Source organism: Puma concolor, chromosome E1 (assembly GCF_028749965.1).
Source record: "Puma concolor isolate L17-30 chromosome E1, mPumCon1.1.hap2, whole genome shotgun sequence".
NCBI lineage: Eukaryota > Metazoa > Chordata > Mammalia > Carnivora > Felidae > Puma > Puma concolor.
In genome coordinates this window covers 52,506,362-52,518,446 of record NC_141680.1, presented here as the reverse complement: position 1 = coordinate 52,518,446, position 12,085 = coordinate 52,506,362, and the positions used below count along the sequence as shown (strand labels likewise).

The window sequence follows — 12,085 nt, the reverse complement described above, 5'->3', positions numbered from 1 at the left end:
AATTGTTTTGCCCCTCTTCTCGCCCTTTCTTACAGTGTGTCCCTTATTTTCGTTAATTCCTATAATCCTGTTCTGTTTTCTCTTGGAATATTTGCATCCAGTAGTGGCTTCCGAGTCTCTTCTCCCTTTGTGGGGGGCGTGGGGGGCACGATACTGGACTCCTAACATAGCATTCAGGATGCTTAGCATATCTCGCATTTGTATTCTAATATCTGGCTTTCTGGGGATTAAAAAAAGTCCTCACATTTACTTAAATTCCTCCTGGACTTTTTCAAATCCCAGTTTCATTTTCTCTGATGGGAACAATTATCATAATAGAGACATCTTTGTGATTTTCTTCTCCTGACGAAACTACACGTGTCAAGGAAAATATGTTCATTACCTGTGCTGATGACACGTTCAGGTTAATGGGCAAAGGGGTCCTATTGCTCTGCTTTATTAGGGTGACTTTTTCCCTTAAACTGATGACTGACCCAATATTTAATTGTCTCCTGGCCGTGTAGATAAATATGGACATCAATATCCCCCCTTGTTTTTCCTGAAGTCTTCCTTCTGGTCACGGCAACCAAAAGCTGATTGTGTGGCCCTTGAAGATGAAATACATTCTGATCCTTCATCTAATGACTCTTTTGAGCCAGTGTCTCCAGAATTCCATGGCAAAGAAGCCATCAGGTAACAAGGATGCAAATGAACAGGGCCAAGACGAAGACACTAACAGCACCTAAAGCAAGCACAGTTCTCTTTTGTGCCCTCTAGACGGCTCCGACCTAACCTCCATGCTACCTTCATCATTTCCCAGTTCACGTTTAAAGAAAAATTCCTTTAACCCTTTTTATCTTATATCGTTGGCTTTTACATTAAATACTAACGGGGCGCCTGGGTGGCTCAGTTGGTTAAGCGTCCGACTCTTGATTTCGGCCCAGGTCATGATCTCACGGTTCCTCAGTTCAAGCCTCGCGTTGGGCTCCGTGCTGAGCGTGGAACCTGCTTGGGATTCTCTCGCTCCCTCTCTCTCTGCCCCCCCCCACACTCATGCTAGTGTGCATGCACGCTCGCTCTCTCTCTCAAAAAATAAGTAAATAAACTTAAAAAATTAATAAATTCGAATTTAGGTTGCACCAACAAAGATAATTCAACAAAAACCCTGCCTGTATTCTCTATCTTTTATCTGTTGTTTCTCCCCTCCATCCGTAGCCTCTCTCATTTCTTTGCCCGGTCTCATTTATTCACACTTTGCCCTACCTCATTTTTTATACTCCTTATGTTTTTCTCTGTTCTTTTTTCTTGTTTTAACTTCTTTCCTTTTCTACGTATTGCCTTTTCAAAGAGAATGAAAGAGTAGGGGAGAGATAGGGAGAAAGGATCTGGAGATAGACCCAAGGAGAATTGAGGAAGATGTGCCTTAGAGTGTCCTGCACGTCTTCATTCCAAATGTGTGTTTTGCTTGGTGCTAGCCACTTTTCTTTCCAAATAAAAAAATAGGAAGAGAGTCCTCCAGATCCCTGACTGTTCACATCTTACTCATCCGTCAGTGACCCCCCACCTGTCAGTCCTTTGTGAATGGTCTCAGATGACCTCAGCCTACAGAGCTTCTAGAACCTGTTCCAGTTTTTATTTCAGCCCGTTCCATTTTTATCTTCTATCCTTACGTCTGTCCTATGGTTTAAGCTGGGTTGAACTTCCAGCAGAGCGGCTGGGAGGGAGCAGAGCAATGGCTTTATTTAATCTGCTTAATTTAATCTGTTTTCTATTTGTTTAATCTTTATTCAATGTCTTTTTGTATTTCTTCTATCTCTTTAGCATCTCACCCAACTAGAAGTGCTATGGAGTGATAGTAAATGGAGTGAAAATAGAGATGAAGAAGCTAATCAAACAATTCAATATGAATGGAACCTGAGTCACTTGAAGAATAGTAGATGATACAATAAGAAACATAAATTTGATTTAGTCGATGGATTATATATTTACTACCCAATAGAATAAAACAGATAAAGTGCCTAGCGTTCCAGATCTGTAATAGCACCCAGAATATGTTAATTCTGTTCCTTCCTATTATCATAATCAACATAATCTAACCAATATCATTTTATGCTTATTGACCGTTTACCATGAACCAAGCACAATGCATGCAAGATGAACTATGTTACTCAACCTCCACCACAACCCTAAAACACTCAAAAGTTTGAGGTTGCAAAAGCTGAAACTTACCTGGAACAAGTACGTTGACTAAGGCAACAGCTACTAAATTCTGTATAAGACTGTAAAACCCATGCCATCACTGTTACAATCTTTGCCTGTCTTCCTTCCTCCACCCTTGTGCCTCTTAACCTACTCCTGGAGACCTTGACTCAAGATAACCAAAGATACCCGTAACCTGTGCCAGTATTGCATAATGACCCTTTCAGTATCAGATGCCCATGTTACCTGTCGGTCTAGCTTCCTTGGCTTTGCAGTTTAGAGATGATCCCTGTTTTCAGTACTAATGTCAGGCCATACCCTAATCTTTGAAATCAGAAGGACTGGTAATGGGACCCAAGCATAGGTAAATGTATAAAACTGCTCAGGTGAGGCTCATGTGCAGCCGGGACTGGGAAGCAGTATTCTAGCCGATTCTCTCTCACACAAGCATGACTTTATGAGGGTGAAATCTCATACCTTCCTGTACCCTGAAGATAAGATTCATCCAGTCCCGGCAACCAAACCAAGAATGACAAGCTGAAGAAAATTGTCACACCTTGAAATATCTTTTCTTTTCTTTTTTTGTTTTTCCAGAATCAGAAATGTTACCAAAGAATATAAAGGAAAATCGGGTAAAATAGAGGCTTTGAAGGGTAAGAAAAGAAGAACGCTTCGTTATAATGTTGATTCTGATTTCTTCCTTTTAATTCAATTTTGTTGGTTGTGGTGGTGGTGGTGGGCAATCACTGGTGGCATTTCAGATTTGAAATGAGTCATTTGAGGGGCGCCCGGGGTGGCTCAGTCGGTTAAGCAACTGACTTCGGCTCAGGTCACAATCTCACGGTTCATGGGTTCGAGCCCTGCGTCGGGCTCTGTGCTGACAGCTCAGAGCCTGGAGCCTGCTTCGGATTCTGTGTCTCCCTCTCTCTGCCCCTCCCTCACTCGCGCTCTGTCTCTCTCTGTCTCAAAAATAAATAAAATGTAAAAAAAAAAAAATGTAATGAGTCATTTGAGCCACACAAAAAAATTTCCCTTGTAACACATTACTTTGCATAAAAGTTAGAAAAAAGATTGATGATACGTTAGAATATATGTACTTGAAAGATGTATTGTGTAATACTGAGGTACTGTAAGGAAATCCTGGGGTTTTTTTTTCCTACAAATCCAAACGTTTCTTCTGTAATTCCAAAGCTGTTGCAGGGATTATATATTCTTCTGCTGTGCAAACAAAAAAGCAATGTATCTCAAAGGAACATTAATCACATAGCGATCGACTGAATGATTAATCTGTTGTTTAGTCCATAAATATTCACATCCACCTACTTTCTGCCAGGCCATGTCAATAAACCTAGGAGTATGAGACATGTTTCCTGCTGTGAAACCAAGTAATTTCAAAATTTCAGAACAGGGTAGACCCATAAACTTCCAAATGCGTGTTTTATTATTTTTATTTTGAACGTGACAACCTAGAGCATTCCTATTTAGAAAACATGGCCATTCAAGGAAATAAAAAGGCGGTCCATTAGTTCCATAATATAGTTTTGTTTGTAATTTTATCTTCCTTCCTGTCGCCCTACTTTTTTCCCTTCCTTCCTTTCTCCCATTCTTTTTTCCTTTCTTTTTTCAACGTTTATTTATTTTTGGGACAGAGAGAGACAGAGCATGAACAGGGGAGGGGCAGAGAGAGAGGGAGACACAGAATCGGAAACAGGCTCCAGGCTCTGAGCCATCATCCCAGAGCCCGACGCGGGGCTCGAACTCACGGACCGCGAGATCGTGACCTGGCTGAAGTCGGACGCTTAACCGACTGTGCCACCCAGGCGCCCCTTTCCTTTCTTTTTTCTATCTAGGTCTGGTATTAGACATATATGAAGGCCAGATCACTGCAATACTTGGTCACAGTGGAGCTGGGAAATCAACACTGTTAAACATTCTTAGTGGGCTCTCAGTTCCCACCAAAGGTAAGAGGTTTTTCCCAAAGTCAGGTCGACGTACATATACAGATATCAGCTCTTACTATAAAGTCCTTCTGATCGTTAATCACAAACACAAACAAATAACTGTGGACAAATGGAAGTTAGTTCATAGTGTTAGTCTACAGAGGTATGCGATACTGGATTGATACATACATGAAATTTGAGTCTTTCGTGAGAATCAGTGTCTTGATCATAAGTTACCCTTTGGCATTCAAACTTGTACCTGTTAGCTTTTGCTGCATAACAAGCATCCTCAAAATGAATGGCTTAATATAAAGATGTTTTATCATTTCTCACGATTCGGTGGGTTGACTGGCTCGTGTTTCCGCCTGGACTGAGTTGTTGCTGGATGTTTTGGCATAGCCTCACTCACGTATGTGGGGCTTCAGTTAAGAATGCTGCTCTTCCCTATTTACACGGACTTTCATCTTCCAGGAGTCTGGTCAGGATTCTTCAGCCGGGGGTCCATGAGCCCAGAAGCCAAGAGAGGGCAAATACATCCCAGGGTGGAGGCAAATTCACAGCCTCTGCCTGGATCACATTTCCTAAGATCGTTTATTATATCGCCAAGCCTAAATGTGAAGGGTGGAAAAATAGATAACATCTTGATGATAAAGCTGCAGATGGGACTTTCTGTTTTCTTCCAGTATACCACACGACCAAAACAGAAGTTCATAATGCCTACGTTATATAAACCTTGGAGAGAAAATCGTGTATCTAAAATGTAATTGATAAATATATAGTGATTTTTCATCTAGATAGATCTTTCTTTTCTTAAGTTTTTGTTTCATTTCCAGTTAGTTCACATACAGTGTAAAGTGAGTTTCAGGTATACGATATAGTGATTCGACACTTCATACAACACCCAGTACTCCTTACGGCAGCTGCACCCCTGAATCCCCATCGCCTGTTTCACCCCTCCCCCCCACCCACCTCCCCTCTGATAACCATCAGTTTGTTCTCTATAATTAAGAGTCTGTCTAGAAAGATCTCAATTCAAGCATTCCTCTGATATTAACTCTTAGCCTTTATTATAGGTTCAGTCACCATTTATAATAATAAGCTTTCAGAAATGGCTGACCTCGATAATATCAGCAAGCTCACTGGGATTTGTCCGCAATCCAACGTGCACTTTGATTTCCTCACCGTGAAAGAAAATCTCAGGCTGTTTGCTAAAATAAAAGGAATTCGGCCGCATGAACTGGACAAAGAGGTACAGAAACATGTCAGAATTAATGTATGGGTCGAAAAGAGATTGTGAACTCTATTTGTACTGAGTTCTTTATGCTTTCATTAAATTATATTGGTGCAAATCACGTATAAGTGTTCGACGAAATCGAACTTAGATAACATCTAACGTTTATGTGTAACTTACAGCGTGCCAAGCAGTATCCTTAACTTCAAAGAGAATAATTGGCCGATTCCTCACAACCACTCTAAGAAATAAGCACTGTTACCATCCCCATTTTATACATGTGGAAACTGAGGTTCAGGATCAAGATTATGCAGCTAGTTAAAGTGGAGTGGTATTCTAATCCAGGCAGCCGCCTCAGGTTCCATGCTTTGAGCCATTACACCTTACAGCCTTGCGTTTTCAAATTTAACAAGAAAAGAAACAAAATCTTGATTTGTGACATAAAGCTTCTTATTTGGTTAGATACAAAGAGTTTTGCTGGAGTTGGAGATGAAAAACATCCAGAACGTCCTTGCTCAAAACTTAAGTGGCGGACAGAAAAGAAAACTCAGCTTTGCGATTGCCATTTTAGGAGATCCTCAGGTAAGTAAGTCAGACTAAATTTGGAGATGAATTCAAAATTTCAAAAATGAAACTTTGGTAGTGGTTCAGACCTTTTATTCGCAAAGGACATCTATGCCAAGGGATTGATGATAGAACATGAAATATAAGAACAAAATCTTAACTACCGTATCCTTTTAAATTTATGTAAGTAATGTGGTTTCTGCGTGTTTTCTGGAAGAACCATGCTTTACTAGAAACACACTTTGTATACATCCCTCCTCGGTAGGTTTTCCTATTGGACGAACCAACTGCGGGACTGGATCCCTTTTCAAGGCACCTTGTGTGGAACCTCCTGAAGGAGTGGAAAGCAGACCGTGTGGTCCTCTTTAGTACCCAGTTCATGGATGAGGCTGACATCCTGGCTGGTAACTGCCGATTTCCTTTAAGTGTCATCATGAGGTCTTTATGAGACTTGGGAAATATGGATTTGTATCCTGAGCAGCTGTATTTTATAATCTGGTCATCTAGTTGTACCTAGCAATCCGAACAGCTGGTGATGATACGAACTGGGCCCGACGAGTCTCACTCCCAACCTTTTCCGTGTGTCTCCTAGAATTTTCTATCATTTGATGTTACAAGGGCATAATCTGCCAGGAAACTCAATTATTGTGAAGTGAGAGTCTGTATTCTAATACATTAATCCTTTTACTCAAAGTTAAGGTACACTGACTTGACATATTCGAATAATGGTTTGGTCCATTAAAATAGATAGTGTAACAACAGTCTATATTAGAAGACGTATTCACGTAACCTCCCGGAGTGGTTAGATGGCAAAACAATAGGCTAAAGTCTACAAGTAAGATTAAAGTGTGCCTGTTTCAATGAGTTTTTATGAAGCGCTGTATTTGAAAATGCGGGGGTGCCTGGGTGGCTCAGTCTGTTAAGCGTCCGACTCTTGATTTCAGCGCAGGTCATGATCTCACGGTTCATGAGGTCAAACCCTGCTTCAGGCTCTGCTCTAACAGCGTGGAACCTGCTTGGGATTCTCTCCCTCTCTTGCTGTCACTCCCATGCTCTCTAAACCAACAAACCAACAAACAAATAAATAAACTTCAAACACACACAATAAAGAAATGTGGAAGCTCCTAAACTAGAGTAGAATCATGGTTACCTCTTGGGAAAGAGTGGACGACTTCTTACGAAACTTTCTTCTTTGCTTCTTCCTTTTCAGATCGGAAAGTGTTTCTCTCCGGCGGGAAGCTGAAGTGTGCAGGCTCTTCTCTGTTCCTCAAGAAGAAATGGGGCATTGGATATCACTTAAGGTAGAGCCACTTGAGGAGGCTGGGAAACTGAGAAAGGCACATGATGTAAGCACGATGTTTGATGGAATGAATACATTACAGCACAGGTGAAACTCTTTATTTGTCCCACACCGATATTTGCATGTGCATATGTGGAGATATTTACACACATATATGGAATTGGTCTGTATATAGGAGAGAGGTTGACGGTAGATTTTAGAGACTGAAAATACAAGGTAACAAAAAAGCCGAGATAAATGTGATAGAAAATCCATCCACAGCACACTGTTAAGGAAGGTTTGGATTGAAGGAACTTTCACGGCTGACACATGGTATTATCCACCGTTCTCCCCCGTCACCCACGTGTTGACATCGTTTCTTGAGTAGGCTCCTTGCTTCTACTTGATCTCTCAGCGGTGCTGTTCATGTGCTTGCTCTTCTCTCCGTCCTCTTCATTGTATTTTTATCATTATTTTCAATCAACTGGGGTTGATGGAGTCATTCAGAGAGAAGATGCGTACCATCGTTGTATTTAAATCTTGAGTCTTTTGAGATAGAAACTATTGCTATTTTTATTCTACAGATAAACGTAGAATGCCCCTAGGTTCGTAAGTGAGAGAGCCAGGAATTGAATCTGGATATTTTTAACTTTGAAGGCTAATATCCAGATATGTATTTTAAATTAATGTTTATTCATGAATTAATGAATAACATGAATTAATGTTTATTCATGAATTGGTCAGTTTGTCAAAAGTATAGCTCTAACTTACGGCATCTGTAACTTAAATATATATATATATGTGTGTGTGTGTATATATATATATATATATATATATATATATATATACATATGACACAAGAAACAAAAAAACATTAATGGCTCCATTTTATCTATCATAATCCACATTTTGTTGTCATATGAAACTGGTGTGGCCCACCCTATTGTGACGTCCATATTACTCGCCTTTAGTTAAAAATTAAATATGCAGGGCGCCTGGGTGGCTCAGTTGGTTGAGTGTCTGACTCTTTATTTTGGCTCAGACTGATCTCACGGTCGTGGGATCGAGCCCCATGTCCGGCACGGCACTGAGGGTGGATGGAGCCTGCTTAAGATTTTCTCTCTGCCTCCCTCTGCCCCTCCCCCGCTCCTGTTCTCTCCCTGTCTCTCAAGAAAAAAAAGAAAGAAATACACATTGTTCATTGCACACCCTCTCGTGACCTACATTTCCCCTTGTCCGAGGTTATTTCCAGAGGCTGGCAGTTTTCTTGGGTCGATTCCCGCCTGTTTTCGTCCTATGGCGTTATTTGAATGCTGTCTCGTGTAGTTTTTGCTAATCTTCCAGCTCCGTGTATTGTCCCGGTGTTTCATTTCCCCAGGCACATTGTTTGAGTTGCTTCTTGGAAATGAATTAAGCTCTCTGCAACTCGGTTTCCTCGCTTACAAAGTGGGCATAACAATTCCCAGTTGCAAGTAAAGGTCAGAGAAGAGCAAATGACATCGCGCCTCGTACAGAGCATCGAAATAGAACGTGTTCTCTAAGTAAAAAACGCTGGTCAGGATCCCTGCATACCCGGGTGTTTAGGTATTGCCCGTGGCCTGCTTCCACGTTGCAGCAGCAATGTTGAAGATTTGCAGTAGAGACCGACTGGCCGCAAAGCCTAAAACATTTACCACGTATTCCGTTTTCAGAAACGAGCCTACTGCCCTCCATTTCTGAGCTATAGGCTCCCCGAGGAGGGTACATTTTCTGCTCCCTCAGTCCTCTCTGGTGCCCAGCACAAGTTGTTGTAAGTAACCAAGAAGTATCTATTACATTGTTTTTATTTCAGGGGGCAGCAGCACCATGGAGAACAGTTACGATTTGGGGGGTGTTATTTAGTTTTTTTTTTTTTTTTTTTGCTTCATTCTCTCAGTGAGTTTCACCGCCTCTAAAAATGAAAAGGATTCTCATTTGTTCTTAATACGCACCAGTAAGCGTAGTTTCGATGTAAGCGTTTGATCAAATAAAATAGCCATTTTTTTTTAAAAAGAAAGTTTATTTGTTTATGTTGAGATAGAGCGAATACAGGCAGGTGAGGGGCAGAGAGGAGAAACAGAAGCCCAAGCAGGCTCCGTGCCGTCAGCGCAGAACTTGGTGCGGGGCTCAAACCCACAAACCGCGAGACCGTGACCTGAGCCGAAATCAAGAGTTGGATGCTCAACGGACTGAGCCACCAAGGTGCCCCTAAAAAAGCCTTGTTTAAAGGACTTACTAAGTACAGACGTCACTATTACCCAGTTCTTCGGACAGCCTTAAACGTCAGGAATCGTTATTCCATTTTGCTAATGAGCAGACTGTCCAGATAGGGCAAGCAGCACACTTCAAACGGCAAAACCGAGTTTAGAAGCCAAGTCACTACTGGTATTTGTCTATTGTATACTTTAAAGCCTGGATTCATACGTTTTTGTTTGTTTTTCTACATTACGGAAATACCCATGGTATTTTTTAATGGGTAGACTGTGCTTCTCTGTGATTCTGTGTTCTTGGTCAAAGTTCTGGGGTTAGCACTGCAAAGAGAGCAAAAATTAGTGATCTCAACGACTCACGCCCACATTCATCCACAATTCATTTCTGTCTGTGCCCCATTTCCTTCAGAGCATTTACTCCTACTGCATTCACTACTAATCATTTATTTTTCTGTTTGGTTACTTGTTTTCTCCCTGTCTCCCCACCAGACGGTAAACTCCGTAAGAACAGGGCAGCGCTTTTATTCACTGCTGTACCCTCAGCATTTAGGGAAGTTTTTGTCACATACTAAGAACTTAATAAATTTGTATGGAAGAGCCAGTTGAATTACGGAAACTGTTTTGTCCCTGCCTATCAAAATCCCCCTCTGTTTTCCCAATACGGTAATCCTATTCAGCCAAATAAAACTCCCTTTGAAAAATCTTCACCATTTTCCACTTTGTGTAGTCCTGCTGTGTCCCTGCTGTCTCTACTCTGCCACTGTTCTCCTTTTAAGGACTTGAGTCAATATTAACTTGCTCTGGGCATCATCTCTAAATAACCTGACCAGTGGTTCTGATTAGCTCCCTCTGCCTTCTCCTATTACATTTATACGATCTGATATTTTTTCCACTTTATTTCATGTTTGAATGGCCTATCTCTTGCATAGAAGTCATTTTCTTCATGCTATTGAAGACTGTGTCAAATAACATATATCTTTCTTTTTTATTTTTCAAACACCAGTTTGCAGTTGAATGAAATGTGTGTTCAGGAAAAAATAACATCGCTGGTTAAACAGCACATCCCCGATGCCAAATTATCAGCGGAAAGTGAAGGAAAACTTGTCTACACATTGCCCTTGGAGAGAACAAGTAAATTTCCAGGTAAGCACACTGTGAAATGAAATGTGTAAATAATATTTATAATCATAATGATAATTCTTACAGCATATATTGAGAGCTTACAATGTGTTCAGGCATTTGAAACATGATGCAAAGAATAAGACCGTGGTTGGATGATTTTATCGATTGTAGGAAATATTATATTTCAGTAGTTGCATTGCAATGTCTGGGCATTTTAGGGAACTCTTTAAGTCATTCATTCCCTCTGTGGTGCATAGCAGAATCTTCTAGGGTTCGTAACTGTGAATGAACACAAGTGGTTGAAAACGTCTGGCTCAGCCATTACGTTAAACAGCCCCGTGATTGGTCCTTTTCGTTCTTGACAGGATTTTTGTGATAGCTTTGGGGTTTTTATGCCAATACATAAAAGTTTACTTTAGGACCGCCATTTTGAATTCTTTGTCGGGTAAATCATAAAGCTTCATTTACGAAGGTCTGTTTCTGGAAGTTTGTCTTGTTTCTTTGTTGGGAGCATCTCCCACTGATGTCTCCTCTTCCTTCACACTCTGTGTGGATGTCTGCACTTTACGTAAAGCGGGCATCTCTCCCGGGCTTCACAGGCTGGCTTTCTGCAGGAAAGGGGACACCGGCGATCAGCCTGGTCAGAGATTCGGAGGGCTGCCATCAACTCTTTGGAAGCAGGCAGCTGTGGTTTTTGTCTGTGCTGAGCCAGAGAGTGAGTAATGGCACCACGTAAACCATAATAATCAGGTTTGTGTGATATCGGCAGAGTGATAGACACGTAGACAGAACGGAATAGAGAATCCAGAAACAGACCCACAGAGATACGCCAGGCCAATTTTCGACAGAAGTGGAAAAGCAATTCAATGGAGGAAAGATAACCTTTTCAACAAATGGGAGCAAGTGGACCCACAGGCATAAACGTGAACCTTTATCTAAATCTTCTACCTTAGGTAGAAATCAGCTTAATATAAATCGTGGACTTAAAAGGAAAATGTAAAACCATAAAATGTTTTAAAAATAAGAGAAAAATCGTCAAGCCATGAAAACATATGCACACAGAACCCCTGTACGTGAATGTTTATAGCAGCTTTGTCTGGAACAGACAGCAGCCGAAACCACCCAGATGCCCTTTAACAAGTAAAGGGTTCAATTCTAGAACTGTCGTGACATTGCATTGCCACTCAGCAGTAAAAAGGAACAAGCCACTGACTGGCCTATGCAACAACCTGGATGAATATTCAGAGAACCATCCTCAGTGGAAATAGCCAATCCTAAAAGAAAACATACTATGACTCAGTTTGTAGAACATTCTTGAAATGGCAGAATTATAAAAATGGAGGAGGGATTAATAGTTGCCATAGGGTTGGGGAAAGACAGAATGAGGAGAGATGGTTGCGGCTGTAAATGGGTAGCATGATCTTTGTGGGGATGGGAATATTCTGTATCTTTTTCTTAAATGTCTATTTATTTTGAGAGGGAGAGATATCGAGCACGAGCAGGGGAGGGGCGGGGGGGGGAGAGAGAGAGAGAATCCCAAGCA

At 41.2% G+C, this 12,085-nt stretch overlaps 1 protein-coding gene across 10 annotated transcripts in view; it reads left to right on the top strand.

Moving 5' to 3' along the window:
* Window positions 1–12,085, top strand: part of ABCA8 (ATP binding cassette subfamily A member 8) — a 94,345-nt gene that overhangs the window by 45,454 nt on the left and 36,806 nt on the right. For all 10 annotated transcript variants that reach the window (XR_015244263.1, XM_086687855.1, XM_086687854.1 and 7 more), the window contains 8 exons: window positions 504–672; window positions 2,773–2,831; window positions 4,029–4,139; window positions 5,192–5,367; window positions 5,812–5,931; window positions 6,179–6,317; window positions 7,124–7,214; window positions 10,424–10,563. Coding sequence is in view for 9 of the 10 variants with exons in the window: in XM_086687855.1 (XP_086543981.1) it covers window positions 504–672; window positions 2,773–2,831; window positions 4,029–4,139; window positions 5,192–5,367; window positions 5,812–5,931; window positions 6,179–6,317; window positions 7,124–7,214; window positions 10,424–10,563 (1,005 nt within the window). In the remaining variant the exon portion in view is untranslated. The remainder of the gene's footprint in view (window positions 1–503; window positions 673–2,772; window positions 2,832–4,028; window positions 4,140–5,191; window positions 5,368–5,811; window positions 5,932–6,178; window positions 6,318–7,123; window positions 7,215–10,423; window positions 10,564–12,085) is intronic.